Source organism: Sarcophilus harrisii, chromosome 1, assembly GCF_902635505.1.
Source record: "Sarcophilus harrisii chromosome 1, mSarHar1.11, whole genome shotgun sequence".
Classification (NCBI taxonomy): Eukaryota; Metazoa; Chordata; class Mammalia; order Dasyuromorphia; family Dasyuridae; genus Sarcophilus; species Sarcophilus harrisii.
Window position 1 is genome coordinate 19,207,049 of NC_045426.1, and position 17,323 is coordinate 19,224,371.

At 44.0% G+C, this 17,323-nt stretch overlaps 2 protein-coding genes and 1 pseudogene across 8 annotated transcripts; 2 read left to right on the forward strand and 1 right to left on the reverse strand.

Annotated features, from left to right (window-relative positions):
- Window positions 1–6,114: 6,114 nt before the first annotated feature.
- On the forward strand, window positions 6,115–13,968 carry RPP14 (ribonuclease P/MRP subunit p14). Of its 7 annotated transcripts, none has more exons than XM_023498603.2 (6): window positions 6,115–6,252; window positions 9,236–9,347; window positions 9,442–9,526; window positions 9,884–9,960; window positions 10,758–10,836; window positions 13,541–13,968. In XM_023498603.2, the coding sequence occupies exons 2-6, from the start codon at window positions 9,250–9,252 to the stop codon at window positions 13,598–13,600; spliced, it is 399 nt and encodes a 132-aa protein (XP_023354371.1). In that variant the 5' UTR covers window positions 6,115–6,252; window positions 9,236–9,249; the 3' UTR covers window positions 13,601–13,968. The 7 variants fall into 7 exon arrangements, with proteins under 7 accessions (XP_023354371.1, XP_031809115.1, XP_031809145.1 ...); XM_031953255.1 differs by lacking the exon at window positions 6,115–6,252 and adding an exon at window positions 6,263–6,384; XM_031953285.1 differs by lacking the exon at window positions 6,115–6,252 and adding an exon at window positions 6,428–6,637.
- Window positions 13,703–14,328, forward strand: HTD2 (hydroxyacyl-thioester dehydratase type 2). Its single transcript, XM_023498602.2, has one exon. It carries the CDS (start codon window positions 13,726–13,728, stop codon window positions 14,257–14,259), a length of 534 nt encoding a protein of 177 aa, XP_023354370.1. The 5' UTR covers window positions 13,703–13,725; the 3' UTR covers window positions 14,260–14,328.
- Window positions 14,329–14,772: 444 nt separating this feature from the next.
- LOC116422836 lies at window positions 14,773–16,591 on the reverse strand (annotated as a pseudogene).
- Between the last annotated feature and the right edge of the window lie 732 nt (window positions 16,592–17,323).

Here is a 17,323-nt window from a genome sequence, read left to right on the forward strand (position 1 = left end):
GACTTTGGATAAGAGGACCTCTAACGTCCCTTTCTACAGTGATTTTTTTTAAAGTGGCAGTGGGGTGGCCCACACTGTAATCCTGCTACTATGAGGGTGGATTGCTTGAGCTATGGACTTCTGAGCTATGGAGTCCTCCCTGGGAGGAGTGTAGAGGGAATAGAGCTCCCAGACAACCTAAATAAGAGAGAAGCTACCTATTTGGAATTAGAGCAGTATAAACTGCTGTGATGATCAGTGGTGAGATAGGGGCCATCTCTGCTTCTGACTTGGTCAAATTAGGGTGACTCAGTCTCCCTACCCCAACTACACCAAAAGGTGATGCTGGGTAAGGGAAAGGTTTTTGATATAAGAGAATATGGGTTCAAATCCTGCCTATGTTGGCACCTGTGTGAACTTGGGTAAGTCACAGAGCCTTTTGGAGACTCGGTTTATTTGTTTATTAAAAAGGGAAATGGATTTGTAGACCGCTAAGGTCCTTTCCAGCTCTAAATCTACAAATCTAAATTGTTTTAATTTAATTTTAGTTAGGACCCTAATTGTAACTGTAAGAGGACCCCAACTCCAGACATATCACCAAAGTTTGGGTCTTCACTTTCTAACCCATAGAAGACAGATTGTTGACCTGACCTTGAATTCTAGTTCCATTACCAAGCTTCACTTCAGCTTTATTTCTGCCAAGTTGCCAACTGTCGGTAAACATTTCTTTAAGCTCTTACTATGTGCTGGACATTTGCTACGTGCTGGAAATACAAATAAGAAAAAGACAGTCCCTGTCCTCAAGGAGCTTTCAATCTAATGAAAAGCAGGAAGGAGGTAGCCAGAGGAGGAAGGAGGAGCATGATATTAGTGGGGGGACACCCAAGCACCTATTGGTAAATGAGGAGCTGACTAGAAATTCTGAGCCCTCAATAAAGGAGGCTTTGTAAGGAGTTCATTGCATTCTCCAACTCATGGTCCTGAGGAAGCCTTGACTACTAAGGCTGGGGCAACTGTCATGATGCTGAGATTTCAGCTGAAATCAAAGGAGGCTGCCATGTGCCCAAGTCTGGAACTCCCTCCCTCTTCCCCTCCACTCGGAGCATCTCTCGCTCCCTTGAAAGCCCGTTCAGGCACCATCTCCTGCACTCCCGCCACTTCCTCCTACACTAGTGCTCTCACTTTCTTGATATGACTATATGTCATTCTTATTTATGTACTGTGGCATCTCTCTCCAGCACCACTCCCTTCCTTCAGGAAGGGAGTAACCTCTTGGAAGGCAGAGAGGGTTTTCCCCAGCATCTAACTGTGGTTTACTGCCAGAGAACAAGTCAAGAAGCATTTATGAAGAACCTACTGTGTTCCAGTAACTGCCCTAAGCACTGGGGATACCAAAAGACACTGAGTCATTGAGACAAGAGATCCTTTTGGGGATCACACAATTCTGTGTGATCGTACATACTCTTATTATTAAAGCAAGAGAAGGAAGATTTAGTGGAAGGATAAGGCTAAAAGTGCTCGTGGCATTGGGTCATAGCTGGTGGAATGAGACTTTTCTGGACCTCAGGACTTCCTCCTTCTCCTGTCTAGAGCCCAGACTTCCCAGACTTCCCTGTTAGCAAGCTTTTCAGCCTCAAGCTAATGAGAAATGTTCACAGCAAATATTTGATGCTTCTAGATTTAGAATTTTCTGTAAAAGCAAAACAAAAAAAAAACTGTGCATGGTGAAATCCCGCTAGATACTGCTTTGTTCTCCTTGAACATCTGCCCTCACGGAGCTCACAGTTTCCTTTCCTGTTGGGAAGGCAGGTATTGTTCTTTATTTTCCTCCAAAACGAGTGAGGATCATATTAAGAAAATATGCTTGTTATGTTCTTCAACTCAACATTTTTATGCAGGAAAAATTAGATTTAAAAAATCATCCAAGGGATGAAATCATGAAAAGGAAGGAGAAAAAAAAAAAACCTTGATGTCACAATAGGACAGACCAAGGGTGTGTGACCAAGAGGAACATAACTTTGTCTTGGGATGCTGCATGCATGAGATCCTTCTGTTTAGTGGCAACAGATAAGAACTCCCAGCTTCATCCCCGTCCCCAGCCTAGCTACCAAGAGCCTGAAATTTCCTGCAAAAGCAAAGCCCTGGGGTCCATCCATCACCTCAGCCCATTAAAACCCTGGCAGATTCTTGTATCTGCCTATACCACGAAGCTGCCAATTTAGAACTAATGCTCAAAGGAATGACTTCACCTTATCTTCTGTATGTTTATAAATTATGTCTACCATATCACAGGGCACAGTCATTAACTAATCCTCACAAAAACACTGTGAGCTTACCAGTGTACTTAAAAAAAAAATTATTGTCCCCATTTTACAGATCAAGAAACCAGGGCAGAAAAAGGCTAAGTGCCATGCCAAAGTTAAACAACCAACAAACAGGGGCGAGGAATCTGCTCTACACTTTCAGCTCCAGATTTTTTGCCCCAGATTGGGCTCTCATTCCCTGTATATCCATTAAATAACCTTTTCTTCCCCAAATCCAGAAAACCACTTCCATTTACTTAAAACCATCTATCATGTGCCATAGTGAAAAGGATAATGAGTTGGAACAAATGAGGATTTTTGTCTTCCTCAGGACAGAGAGTTAATAAATGTGAAGAGAAAAGCAGATCCTTTATCTAACTTGACTATTTTTTCTTCCTACAAAAGTTGGCATTGTACAGTTTCTTTTTTCAGACACTTTAAAACTACTTTTGGAGGGGGCAGCTAGGTGGCGCAGAGGATAGAGCACCAGGCCTAAAGTCAGGAGGAGCTGAGTTCAAATTTGACCTCAGTCATTTAACACGTCCTGGCTGTGTGAGCCTGGGCAAGTCACTTGATCCCAGATGTCTCAGCAAAAAACAAACCCCCCCCCAAAAAAAAAAAAAAAAAAAAACCTTATGGAGGTACTTTTCAGATGCCTCACAAACTACTTAAATAACTGGTCAGTGTTCTAAAAAGTTCTGGGCAATTTAGCCTACTTATTCAAGGTATATCTGATTTGGTAAGAAACATGTTGGCTTTATTTTACTAACAAAGTTTCTTTTTTTTGGTCACTCATTTCAGTATATTCAGATATTCTGATGTTGGCTTAATTCACATCCCACTGGAAACCCCTACCTCTTAGACCTAACTATCATTAAATCACTTGGGCCTCAATTCATCATGAAATAAAATTGAATCAGGAAAAACACAGTCACAGTAGTAGCCAGAGGTAGCAAGAGCAGCAGCAGACACAATTAAGATCAAAGGTCAAGGATCTCATCCTTCTTCACTCCCTTTCCAAGGACCAGAGTTTCATGAGTAGAGTTCCTAACAGTAGAGCTACTATTTCAGAGTGACCCTTAAGCGGCCGTGGTTGCAGGGGAGTCAAGGAGTAAGAAAACCATGAGGTAGGAAGGACCAAGTTATGAAGAGCTTTAAATGCCAAACGGAGAAAAATCTATTTGATGCTAGAGGTTATAGGGAGTCAGTGGAGCTCACTGAGCTCCGGGGGTGACAGGAGGATTCTCGTGCTTTAAAATCAATTTGACCAGCTGACTGGAGAATAGGGTAAGAAGAGACTTGAGATAGTGAGATCAATTAAACGGCCATTTCAGTAGTCCAGGCATGAGGTTATGAAAGCCTCAACTAGGGAATATGAATGGAGAGAAGAGTTGAGAGGTGAGGAATGTGGAGAAGGTAGAAACAAAGTGTATCGATGCGACATCTGGGGTAACATTGAGGAATAGAGGCTGACCCTTGACAAGGTAAAGCTGTGGTCGTTGTGAGAAGAGCAATGTCCTGCAGAGCGAGCCAGGAGCCGAGTCAGAGTAGAAATCAGCTTCTCTTTTTCTTTAGAACCTTGCTAGATTATTCTCTCCTGGCTGGACGGTAGGTGAACCTTCTCTCTTCTCCCTCCAATTCATTACCTAGATGTTAATAACAAATGAAATAATATTTGTAAAGTGTCTTAGCACATTGGTTGGCACAGTGGGTACTCAGTAAATGCTTGTTCCCTCCCATAGAAAGGATCCAGAGGACCAGAAAATCCCTTAAGCACTTCCTCAACCAACATCTGCTCTTATTTCATTTGATTTAACGGCTTTCAAAGATTTTTCATTTAATCTACTGAACATTAAAAAAAAAACTAAATTAATGGAAAATGACTAAATAATGTATCCCCTACTTTGGGAAGATAGTTTGATTTGAGAACATATCAGTTAATCTAACCCTTATGATTAAAAGAGTGATTTAGGCAAAGGGCATAGATTAAGAGCTAGAAGGGTCTCAGAGGTCACTTTATTTTACAGGTAAGGACATTGAGTCTGAGAAGGAAAGTGACCAAAGTTACACAAATAAATGATGGCCTATCATTTGAACTTAGTTCTTCTGTCTCCAAATACAGGATTCTTGCCATTTGCTTGCTCACCATTTCTTACAGAACAATAGTATTCCATTACATAATACCTACATATACATATATGTATATAAAATTATAATCTCACAATTTGTTCAGCCATTTTCCAATTGATGGGCATCCTCTAAATTTCCAATTCTTTGCCACCACAACGAAAGCTGCTATAAACGCACATATATATGGATTCTTTCCCCTTTTTTATGATCCCTTTGGAATAAAAACCTAGCAGTGATATTGCTGGATCAAAGAGTATGCCCGGTTTGATAGCCCCTTGGACATCCAGAATGGTCTATAACTCCGCCAATGGGGTTCCAGTTTTCCACACACCTCCCAACATTTTATATTTTCCTCGCTCTATTACCCAACCTGATAGGCTTGAGAAGCTATCCCTTGTTTTTAATTTGCATTTCTCTAATCCCGAGTGATTGAGAGCATTTTTCCATATGACTGTTCAAAGCGCTGCTCTTTTCATCGGAAAACTGCCTTTGATTCTGTATCATTTGGGGAACCAACGTCATAGAGCACTGAGGAAATGATGAAGAATTTAGGGACTTTGAGAAAATTTATGAACTCGTGCTGAAGGACCGTGTAAAGGAAAGACCGAAGACGACAGATTGATGAGGAAGAACCAGCGCAAGAGGAAGCAGCTCCCCGGTTGCAGCGGGGAGGGGGAGGCGGGGGCCTTGCCAGCAGCTTCTCCCTCTTTCTTGGGCGCTGAAGAAAGCGTGCGAGAAGAGAGGTACCGGACTCATCGCGGCACCCGGTCAGCCTCCCCGCCGCCACCTCAGCGACAGTCGCTTCCATCTGAATTGTCTCAGAAAGATTGCGATGATCCCCGGCGGGATAAGATAGCGCGCACTGAGGTCTTGTCTTCATCTAAACTGTCAAACAGTCCGACTGCGCCGCGGCGAGCCCCGCTCCGTTGGGCACGCGCTAATGTAGTCTGCCAAAACGCGTATTTTACGGAGAACTCGCAGAGGGCCAGAGAAAAGCAAACAAGGACACTCTCAAGGTCTCTTAAGAACTTTAGAACTGATTGTATGACGTGGGAGATGCTGCGCGGGGCTGCCCTTGTCAGAGAGAGAAGCGCCGCTCTTTTTAGCGAAGCCGCAGTGAATTATCTCAGAAGAAACTCGGGACGCACAAAGTTAGAGAAGCTGCCCCTGCCGGTCGTCGGGTATTTGGGCCGACCTGCGGCCCAGCATCCCCAGCGGCTCCCATCAGTCTGAGCAGCCACGGCCCCTCAACGTTCACGTCAGTGCCGTTATTCGGCGGAGAGGGGGAAGGCTCATTTTGAGGGGAAGCAGCACTGATTAGGCACCAACTGTGTGCCTGACCTCAGCGAAGCGCTGGAGACAGCGTCGCAGTCTCTGCCCCCGGTGTCTCCAGCCCAGCGGTGGGTCCGGACAGGATTAGAGCGAGACGGGCCAGAAGCCCTGGGCGGGGAGGGGCGGCTATCTGCTGGTCACGGGGCCACAAAGGGCTCCGCGCCCGGCTCTAGGCCCGTTTTGCTGATGAAGAAATTGAGGCTTCCAGAGAGAAGTCAGGTAGAGCCGCGCACACGCGCCCCGCACCCGGACCGTTCCTCGTTCACAGGTGGGAGAACGAGGCACAAGAGGGCTGAGGTGGCAGTTCAGCCTCTTCTGTGTGGAGCCGCCCCCTGGTGGCGGTGCTGTATCTCAGGCGCAGCTAACTAACGCTCTTGGTAACTGAGCCGGAAAGACGGGAGGCAGAGACCGGGGCGTAGCGACGTCACATCCGGCCTCCGCAGCGTGTTTCCGGAAGGAGCGTTGGTTTCTGGGAGAGCGTAAGCGGCGTGGCCGAAAGATCGTAACCGTGAGTTTCGGGGGAATCCCTGGGTCACGCCTCACTAACGGAAGCGTCCGTCAGAAGGAGGGAAATAACAAGAAAGGGTCGTGATGGGTTTCTTGACTGAGATCCTCCTCATTCTGGGGAGAGGGGCCAAAAGTGAGAACTCCGTGCGTTGGGCACGGGTAGTCGTTACGCCGAAGGAGAACCGGAAGAGAATGCTCCGTTCTCTAGCGTGCAGGCGCAGCTTCTCACGCACGCGCGCGTCTTACAGGGCGCAGGCGCGTCATTCTACTCACGCGCGCACGCTTTCTAGCACAGTCGCGTCTTTTGCGTGCGCGCGTGCGCGCGTGTGCATCTTCTAGCGCGCAGGCGCGGTGGCCTCGAAGTCCGACCTGGGCCGGGACTCTGGGTTGGTTGGTTTCTTTTGCGTGCCGGGGTGGTTCGTCCGTCCCTTTTCTGGACTCACGGGACCTCTGTGTTCGTAGGTTTGCGCTCTTTGTGCGCGTGAGGCCGTACACGTGTCCGTACGTAGCGGTGCTTCCCTAGCGCGGGCTTCTCCCAGGGAGAACCTGAGGCTTGCCCGAGGTTAGACCGGGCGCCTGGGGCTGTTTCCCGAGGTTAGACCAGTAGTTGGGACTGGCCGCCCGAGGTTAGACCGGGCGCCTGGGACTGTTTCCCGAGGTTAGACCAGTGGCTGGGACTGGCCGCCCGAGGTTAGACCGGGCGCCTGGGGCTGTTTCCCGAGGTTAGACCAGTGGCTGGGACTGGCCGCCCGAGGTTAGACCGGGCGCCTGGGGCTGTTTCCCGAGGTTAGACCAGTGGCTGGGACTGACTGCCCGAGGTTAGACCAAGTGGCTGGGACTGGCTGCCCCTGGAAGGCAAGCACTGGCTCTGTGGGACTTGGCATACAGTCAGCGCTTCATATTTGCGTGTGGAATGAGTGAATGTGTGAGCCAGCCTTGGCCGACTTGAATCAGAAGCTGAGGCTCCGAGCGGGGACCTGCTTTCTCTCTGGACTCGCGTCCCCTGGGCGCTCTGCAGCAGGCGCTTCCTTGAGGCCTGTGGAAGGAAGGAATGAAAAGGCTTGGGGACATGTGAGGGAGACTTGCCCCTTCCCGGCCCGGGGAACCCCTTCCAGCCTCTTGAATGTTTTTCATTTTAAAAATTCTAACATTTACCCTGAACTTAAATGTCGAATAAGTTAAATGTTTTTAGTTTAAAAAGCTGTTAGCAGGGCGGCTTTTAAGCCCCGCATAATCAGCGTTCCGACCCTGTGCTTCACCTTCTTGCCTTTTTTGCGCCCTTCTTAGTTTCCTGCTTCTTCCTTCTCTTTCCAAAGTAACACAAGACTGGGGGGGGGGGGGGGGGGGGGGGGGGGGGGGGGGGGGGTAGCTTCTAGGAGAAATACAGACCAATCCTGAGGTCCCCTACCTTAGAGGGCTATTGTAACAGTCTGTCTGTCAATGATCCTACAGGAATATTACAGGAATCCTACAAACTTTACTGACTGCCAGATAATCATCTGTTGAGAACAGGGTTTCTGAGGTGAATGGTGACGGATATACCAGACCACTCTTCAGTTTTACCTCTAGGCCATAAAATTAGCGGCTCTGTGACTTGCAGACCCATATCTCTCAGTCTTTTCCTATAAATTTATCTTCTTGCTCCTGGTTCTTGGCTAGATCCTGTTAGGACTTAACCTGCTTCAATTGGCATTTCAGTTAAAACAAACTTTGCCCCTTGACTTGGAGATGGATTCAAGCCTGCAAATTCTTTTTTTTTCTTTTTAATTATAACTTTTTTTGGACAGAGCCCATGCCAGGGTAATTTTTTACATTATCCCTTGCACTCACTTCTGTTCATACTTTTCCCTTCCCTCCCTCCACCCCATCCCCTAGATGGCAAGCAGTCCTATACATGTTAAATATTAAATATGTTACAGTATATCCTAGATACAATATATGTGTGCAGAACCAAACAGTTCTTTTGTTGCACAGGAAGAATTGGATTCAGAAGATAAAAATAACCTGTGAAGAAAAACAAAAATGCAAGTAGTTCACTTTCATTTCCCAGTGTTCCTTCTCTGGGTGTAGCTGTTTCTTTCCATCATTGATCAATTGGAACTGAGTTAGATCTTCTCTTTGTCCAAGATATCCACGTCCATCAGAACTGATCCTTATATAGTATTATTGTTGAGGTATATAATAATCTCCTGGTTCTGCTCATTTCACTCAGCATCAGTTCCTGTGAGTCACTCCAAGCTTCCCGGTATTCATCCTGCTGGTCATTTCTTACAGAACAATAATATTCCATAACATTGATATACCACAATTTACCCAACCATTCTCCAATTGATGGGCATCCACTCATTTTCCAGTTTCTGGCCACTACAAACAGGGCGGCCACAAACATTTTGGCACATACAGGTCCCTTTCCCTTCTTTAAAATCTCTTTGGGACTTCAGCCTTTCTGCAAATTCTTTTGAGACACCTCGTGACACGGATCTGCCATCCCAACCTTTTGGGGTCTCTTTTTGGACCTCAACAAGACTAAAGCACTTGTAACACACGCCCATTCCAGGAAACAACCCTCATGGGCTAGACTCGGAAAAGTCTCGTTCTGTACCTCAAGTCTGAGCCTCCAAGGAAAGGGGGTCCTTCCCTTGGTCCAGTTCTGGAGCCTGATGGTGCTTCTTGACCATGTTCTTCATTGAAAGCTTGTGCTTTCTGGTCACTTCTCTCTGCCCCAGTCCGAGCCAGTCTGCCGCATGATCCCAGGCTCTGTCAGGTTCTGTCTACCCTTGTGTCCGCTGTCCCAGGCCCAGCCTCGTTTAGTGCCCCAGGTGGCCTGCAGCCTGTCCATGCAAAGAGGGCTCGGGCTGCCAGCAGTGGCCACGACCACATGGACCCACAGAAAGGACTGTGGGGCTACAAAAATCAGCATTCAGTGTGAATGTTTGGAAATAATGATTCAAAAGAAATTAATACTTTTGGGTCTCTTTCTCTAGGTTTAATCAATACTATGAAACACTTAAGTAAAAACAAGTTGTCTTCACCTGTTGCGTTTGAAAGAATCGTATACAAAAATCCTTCTGAATACCATTACATGAAAGTTCAACTGTAAGTTCATTTTTCTAAGACCTCATTTACATTTGTTCTTTAAAGAGCTGAAGGTGAAGAATAGGAATTTTTAATTGCCTGCTTTTCTTTATAGTGAGTTTCAAGAACATGGATTTAGATTAACTGACGCACAGTTCAAACAGCTGATTGTTTTGGCCCTAAGGGACTTGTTTGGAGAGGTATGTGAGCCTTCAGATTTTAACAGATTGAAGGCTGCTAGGATTTTTGAACAAATTCTACAGCAGATATCTCTTAATATTATTTTAAGGCTTAGTTTTGTTTTTTTTTTTTAATGCTGATATTTGGTACTGAAATGTCCTTATTTATCCCTGTATCTCCTCATAGAATGTTGTAAGGAAAAAGTAAAATCTGTATATTCTTATCCCAGCAAATATTCCTAATTCACAATTTTAGCTAATTGTTAACTTAGAATCTAGTATTCTTTCACTATTAACAGAGTATTCCCAGTGGTTGACAAAATGTGAAGTTTTCCTAATAGGGATTATTGTTTAATAAGAGCATTATTTGTCACGTAGGTTGGTGCTGCCTTACCCTTTGATGTATTGACGTTTGAAGAGAAGACCTTATCAGCGATCCTGAGAGTCTGTAGCAGGTATCAACCCTGTAACCTTTTAAAAACATGTAGACTGTGTTTTTTAGAAAATGGAAGAGTGACTGGTGGGGAAACAAGGTGAACTCTCCCCTCATGATGCACTTTTCAAGGCATCAAGGCCCTATTCTAGGCTTTGAGATAAGTGCCAGGGATACAGGAAGGGCCAGAGACATCCCTTGCCCTTAGCTTGGTTACCGTAGCATGAAAAGCTTTATATGAACAACAAGGGCTAGTCCCAAAGGGAGAAGGAGGACAGAGAAGGTTCTCTTCCAGAGTGGGACTTTGGCCTGAGGTTGGAAGGAAGCCTGGAGGTGGACTGGAGGAGCTGGGAATATTTCAGGCCGAGGAGATGGCTAGGAAAATGATCCCAGAGTCAGCAAAGGGAGGGTCCTGTATGAGGAGTGGCCAGGAAGCCGGTGTCACCGAGCCGCAGAAGTCCTGGAATGTCAGGTCCGCTTCCCTGCCATGCCCACACCTCTGAGGGATAGTTTTTCATTTCTCTCTAGAGGACCATGTATTCTAGTAGAGAAAAACTAGTGACATTTGAATTTGGCATAGTTCCTAACAGGTTCTGTAAGCTTAGAAATAACTAAACATAAACATGAAACTAGTTGAAGTTAACCTTTTCTTTATTTATATGTAGATGTGTGTGTGTGTTTGCCCTTGTGTTGAGCACTTAATTGAGTACTTAAAATCAAGAGAGGTTTTGGCAGAAGCACTTGCTGGGATAGACTCTCTCTATGCATAGAGCAGAACTCCATCTTTGTATCATTCTGACACGTCTGACTTTTCTGCAGTGGCCTTGTGAAGTTGTGGAGCTCCTTAACCCTGCTGGGGTCCTATCAGAACAAGAAATGTGCCTTCAGAGTTACGCAGGTACAGACGGGCTTTGGGGTGTTGGGGCTGTCTGGGGGCCTGGAGCCAGGGGAGGGCAGGGCGCTGGGAGAGGAAAGGGTGGTGAGGATTGGGTGGTGGATTTAAATTTTATTTTTGTTTAGGGATTTCATTGTTTCCCAGACTTTTAAAGTAAAGCATTTAGCCCCCAGTGTCTTGTGTTTTTCTGAGTAGAAGCTTCTTGCTTCTTTTTTATCTAAATAAATGGGTTTGTCTAAAACTTTGCTTGTTACTGCTTAATAATGATATCTCACATCTAAGCCCAGGGTCATTTTCATTCAAGTTCTTTGCTGTCGCCCTTGCCTCGGGTTGTTGACAAAACTGGGCTCCAAAAAGGTCTGAGGATTTTAATGAGGTTATAGACCTCTGTAGAGACAAGATCCCCATGGTCAGAAGTGGGATTTGACCCCCCAGCAAAGTCCTCTGCTCTTCTAGAAAGCAAGTGGCCAGCTGTCCTCGGTCCTGGTCAGCCCACAGCTGGAAGCTGCTGGTGCCATATTTTGTGAGGGATGGAGATAGCTGAAAGGCCTCCTGGGCAGGATGACCCGGCTGGGGAGAGGACTGCCGTTCTTACAGAAGTAGCTGGAAGGAGGGAAGCTGGGTCTGCATAGGGGAAGACTCGGGGGGCCTGCAGACTGTCCCCCACTATGAAGTGTTCACATATAGAGGAGGAGGAGGGCCAAACTGCAAGCAGAAGCTAGGAATTGTAGAGATGCAGATTAAGGCTTGATGTCATGGGGGGAAAGAGCAACAAAACTTGCTAACAGAAGCATCCAGTCAATCAGTAAAGCATTTATTAAATGCCTACTCTGTGCCAGGATATATGTGCACATAAGCTATCCAAAGGATAAAAAGGAAATGATAATTCATAGAAGGAAAACACTAGAGTTGGGGAAAGACAGAAAAGGGGCACCTGGGTGGCAGGTGGATAAAGCACTGGGCTTGCGATCAGGAAGTCCGGCCCGACACACCTACTAACTGGGTGACCCTGGGCAGATCCCTTCTCCGTTTGCCTTTGTTTCCTCATTTGTCAAATGGACTGGAGAAGGAAATGGCAAACCACTTCAAAGATTCTGCCAAGAAAGACCCCAAGAAATGTGGTCATTAAGAGAATATGATTGAAAAGTCTAAAGGTGGGATTTGTGGGACTTACAGGAAGCCAAGGAGTTAAGTCAGCAGAGATAAAGGAGAAAGAGTCTTCCAGTCAAGGGGTCAGCTTGAGAAAATGCCTGGAGGCAAGAAAATGGAGGGTCTTGTTCATGGGACAAGTTATTGGAGAATTATGTCTTAGGTAGTAAGATGGAAGCCTGGGAAAGTGGGGGCTGGATGAGAAAGGATTTTGAATGCCAGATGGTTTATACTGGATTCTGGAGCTGAAAGAGAATGGGGAGGAGAGGGACTGACATGTTTGGACTGGCCCTAGTTGCCAAATGGGGGGGCTGGGGAGGGTTTGAGGCAGCCCTCCCCTGCCAGCAGCTACCTCTGTGCTGGGGTTGATTGTGCTTCCTCAGGAGGTCGTGAATCCACTCTGAAAGTCGGGAAGAGCGCTGTCAGCAGTACTGCATGGGTACTGCGTGAAGGGGATTTAGAGTCATGTTTGTTCATGAGTTCAAATTTGGCCACAAAGGAGTATTAACTAGGTGACCCCAGACAATCATTGAAATACTGTTTGTAATGTTCTGGTTAGTTTTCTGGAGGTATCTGGGCCAGCCTCGGTCCCAGCAGAGTAATCACCACGAGAATAGCCAGAGATAAAGTTCAAAAATCTTTATTGTCTCCTTCACAGTCTAGTTTCCTTGTCTGGAGCCCGGGCTAGCTTTTTGGAGGTCCTCCCCAATGTGTCTTGATTTCTATGGGGGAGGCAGAAGAACTACCATGATGGTCACTGTCTTGAGGTCTCCCTGAGTCTGGGAGCTTGTGCTCCAACCTCCAGTCCTCTGTCTTCCCTGAGTCTGTTCTGGTCCTATTTGAGCCCCCTCTAGGTCTGACTGACCTTCTTAAATACTCTATTACAATTAAATCCATTCATCATACTGAGTATAAGCCAATCATTATGTCAGTAGGGAACCATTATTGTAAGATTAATTCAATCATAATGAACTAGAGAACCATTAATCACCATGCTAAACCAGATAACCATTGTCTTATCAATTCTACTGAGTTAACACCTTGTTTAAATCAATCATACAGAGTTTCAGTTCTCTACAACTGTTTGCCTCAGTTTTCTCATCTGTAAAATGTGTATAGTAACAGCACCTACTTTCCAGGGTTATCCTGAAGATCAAATGAAATGATAATTGTAAAGTCATTATTATTGTCATTATTACTATTAGTACCATCACCACCACCACTGCTACTATTAACACTCTTTTTACTACATCAAAGCCTGGCAAAGGAAAAAAAAAGAATCTCTTTGGCCAGCTGGCCTGATTGCTTGTGTTTCAGCATTCTTTTCTTTTTTAAAAGCTTTTTATTTTAACATATGCATAGACAATTTTCTTTATCCATTCTTGTAAAGCCTTATTTTCCAAGTTTTTTTTTTCCCTTTCCCTTCACCTACTCCTCTACACAACAAGTAATCCAATATATGTTAAACATGTACAGTTTTTCTACACATAGTTCCACACTTACTCATCAACATTATTTTCTTCCAGTGTTGGATTGTTATTTTTCTTTTTCCTTTTAGGTGTCTCCATTTCTTCTTGCATTATCTGGTAATAGTAGAGAGTTCATATTGGAAGAATAGAAACTGAATTGGAATTCACTGAAAATGGTCTAGAAACAGTAATTATTTTTTGCCGGCCGTGTATGCAGCCTTTGTAGAAAGAAGGACCTGCGGCTTGGGTTTGTAAAGGTTTAAAATTTGGGAAAATGTTCACGGTAATTTCCAGTCACCGAATTTTATTGAGCACGATAGGACCAAGGGTTTTCCAAGTCCTGCCCTTGCTGAACAAAAGGACTGGCATTTGTGACTCAACTAAGTGGCACCTTCGATGTTTGAATGTAAAAGTTGGAGACCGTGCCGAGTTCACTAAGGCTTTTACCCAGAAGGACGTGGTTATGTTTTCTGAATTAACTGGGGACATCAACCCCTTGCACTTAAATGAAGACTTTGCAAAGCAGACAAAATTTGAAAGGACCATTGTTCATGGAGTTTTGATCAATGGACTTATTTCTGCCCTTCTGGGGACCAAGATGCCTGGTCCAGGCTGTGTGTTTATTTCTCAGGAGATTAACTTCCCAGCCCCTTTGTATGTTGGAGAAATGGTATTAGCGGCTGCTGAAGTGAAAAAGCTGAAGATGTGCATTGCTTTTATTGAAGTATCATGTTGTGTCATAGAAAAAAGAAAAACTGTGATGGAAGGCATGGTTAAAGTGAGGATCCCAGATGTCCCTGGTTCTTGAACCATATGTCAAAGCTACAGAATCGGAAATGTAGTAATGTGAAAATTAAAGTACAACTTGAGAAAATGATGGAAAAAAGGATGGAGTGTTATTTCGTCTATTTATTGGTAAAGGCAAATATTTCATGCTTGGAGAAAGGAAGAAAATAATTTGCCTATTTCCATTTCTACCTCTTTTGTGTCTCTTCATTATGCTGTCGCACACAAGTGTTTCATCTGAAGACTAGTTAGTGTAATTGTTGTTTCTTCTGTTTAATCAGCATTTTAAAATTTTAAAATATTTTAAATATGATTTAGCTCTGGAAGCAACTAGATCAAATTTCATAGTCACCTCCATATCAATGTATTTTAGATTAAATGACCCATCTGGAGTTTCGTTTTTAAAGGCAACAATAGAAATTTTTTTAAAGTTCCATTTTCTTTCTTTTTCTTTCTTTTTTTTTTATTTCTCTTGCTGGAAAAAGTCCCAACTAAAGATGTTAAGAATTGACCTAAGGTATTTTTTGAGAGGCAGTAGAAAGGGCACCGAATTTGAAATCAGAAGATCTAGTTTCAAATCTATCGTTTTCACATATTATGTGACCTGTGGTGAAACACCATACTTTTCTCTTTATTTCATCTATCAAATAGTGAGTTGAGGCTGGATAGCCTAGTGGCCTTTAAAATGTATAAGTCTATCTTACATTGCCGGGCTGCTCAAGGTACAGCCTTCACTGCATCTGTGGCCCTCCCAATTTAGTTCAGGGATCAAAGGAGTAAAGAAAGCTCTCTTGAGAGTTTCATTTGCTGAGGGGGACTCCCTTCACTTCCCCTCAGAGCCTATCATGCTCTTGCCAAGTTTTTTTTTCCCCCCCAATTTGCTGATCACCAAATAACTTACTACTTTTTAATTTATTAGTCTCAAAAAACAGAAAAGGAAGCTAGAATAGTAAAATTAATTTTTTGAATAGGGCATTATTTTCAGTCTGGAATGGCTGACTTGTCATCAGTTAAATTCAGCTTTAACACATAGTGTTCAGGATTGGTAAGCAGGCAGTTTTTAGACAGCTGATCAGGAACATCCCAGAAGTGAAAAACCCTTTTATAACTGCAAAGTGATGACTAGTCAATGCCATGAATATGGTTCTACAAAGGAAAGAATGCTGTTTACAAACTACTTCTGGAATAGTTCCATGTGATGCTGTTTTGAAATCTGTAACTGAATGGTATGAACACATTGAGTTGAAGATGACAGAAAATTTGGAATATTTCCTAATTTGGAAATAAATCTTAATCCTAAAAATAGTGAGAATCCAGTCACTTTCTACTATTAATTCAAAAGAGTTCAGATATTTTCTTCAACCTAAAAATGACCTCCCATTTGAATATATTTGAGAAGTCTTCCATGATTCAGTTATATAAAATTATATAGAAAATGAGCACCATATTCAAATATACTGAAAATAATAAGGTTTAGAAAACATTCTTAGAATTGAAGTATCCAGGAACAAAAGATGGTTCATAAAGATTTATAGCAGAGCTTTACTCATCAGAGTCAGAAACATATTTTTTCCTTGGATGGTTTTCTTTTCCAGTTTTGTGAAGTTGATTCCAAATTTCCTTTGGCTTCTAAACGGTGGCTTCATCAGATTTCTACTGTAATTAATAATATCAGAACAACCGAGTTTCTATTCTAAAGTGTCTGTGGTCAGTAAAATCGATTATATAATGTGTTTTTTCATCTTTCATCATGGCTAAGGTGGGAATAACTTTGATATTCAATCTTGCACACAGAAAAGGTGCTTTTTCCACACTTAGCTTCAGGAATTTGGTCTCCAAATATTTTGGGAGCAATATTGTCAAATGTTTATCTAGTATTTTACATCTAAATTTGGAATCTCTTTAGAAATGGCAAACCATTTTTTAACTTTCCTTGACCTGAAAAGGCTGTTTGACTAGAAATTTCTCTGTATTCATCATGTCCTTTTGAAAGCCATTCTTGTTTCTGCTTGTTGTGCTTTCTTTAGTGCTTCAAGTTCCTTTTCTTTGAAGCGTTCCAATTCATCCTCATCCATCTGATCCAGTTTTTGAATCTCAGGGTCAGCTGCTGATCCACAGTGTTGGTTGTCTGGATTCTCCAGGATTTGCAAACATATCCACAGATGTGTGAGCTTCCTCTTTTTTTGGAGTGTATTGTTCACTCCTTATAACTGAAGTCGAGGGGATTGCTGCGGTCCCCTCCCCTGGAAAGTGGGGAAGACTTGGAGGAAGGTCACTGCTACTTCTGAAGTGACCCAAGTTGTGGCAGCGGCTGGGCACCAGCCAGTTGCAAACACTAAGCCCTTATTGGCCATTTTTCATGCTGGGCACGAACCAACTATCACCAAAGAGGAGAGAAAGTGTTGGTCTCCTAAAATTCCATTTTTCTAATGCATCGTTGCTTCAAGTTTTGCAAAACTCTTTTTACAAAAATTCATTTGCTAATTCTCACCACCCTGGAAGGCATTTGATATTATCATTCATGTTTTACAGAGAAGGAAACAGGTTTGTAGATGATGAGGGGCTTGTTGAGAATCATGAAGCCAGATCACAGGAGAGATCTAAACCCCGATCTTCTTGACTTCTGGGCCCAATACTAACCATGGAGCCACACCCTCCCAGTGTTGCCATTGGTTTGGGGGCTTGGAATCCCATAATCTATGAAGATTGAAGCTTGGGGGTGATCTGGTAAGCACTGCAAAGGTGGGAAGTGGGATTACAAGGAAGCTGCAATGTAAATTGCAGGTCTCTCAGGTCTCTTAGTTAACATATCCTCAGCCAACTCAGCCAGATTCTTACTGGTGAGGTGAAGAGAGTCTTCTAATGGTCGTGTGTGTGTGTGTGTGTGTGTGTGTGAGTGTGAGAGAGAGAGAGAGAGAGAGAGAGAAAGAGATCTGCTACCTCCAAAACAGGTGGAAGTGAGAAGGGGGTAGGTGCCAACTGTGGGAGATGGTTATGGCAAGGGCTGCAAAGAGCTGTTGTGGGCCTTGTGGCTCAGCTGGGTTCTAGGCCCAAAGGCTCCAAGTACTATTATCTTGAGCCTGCAT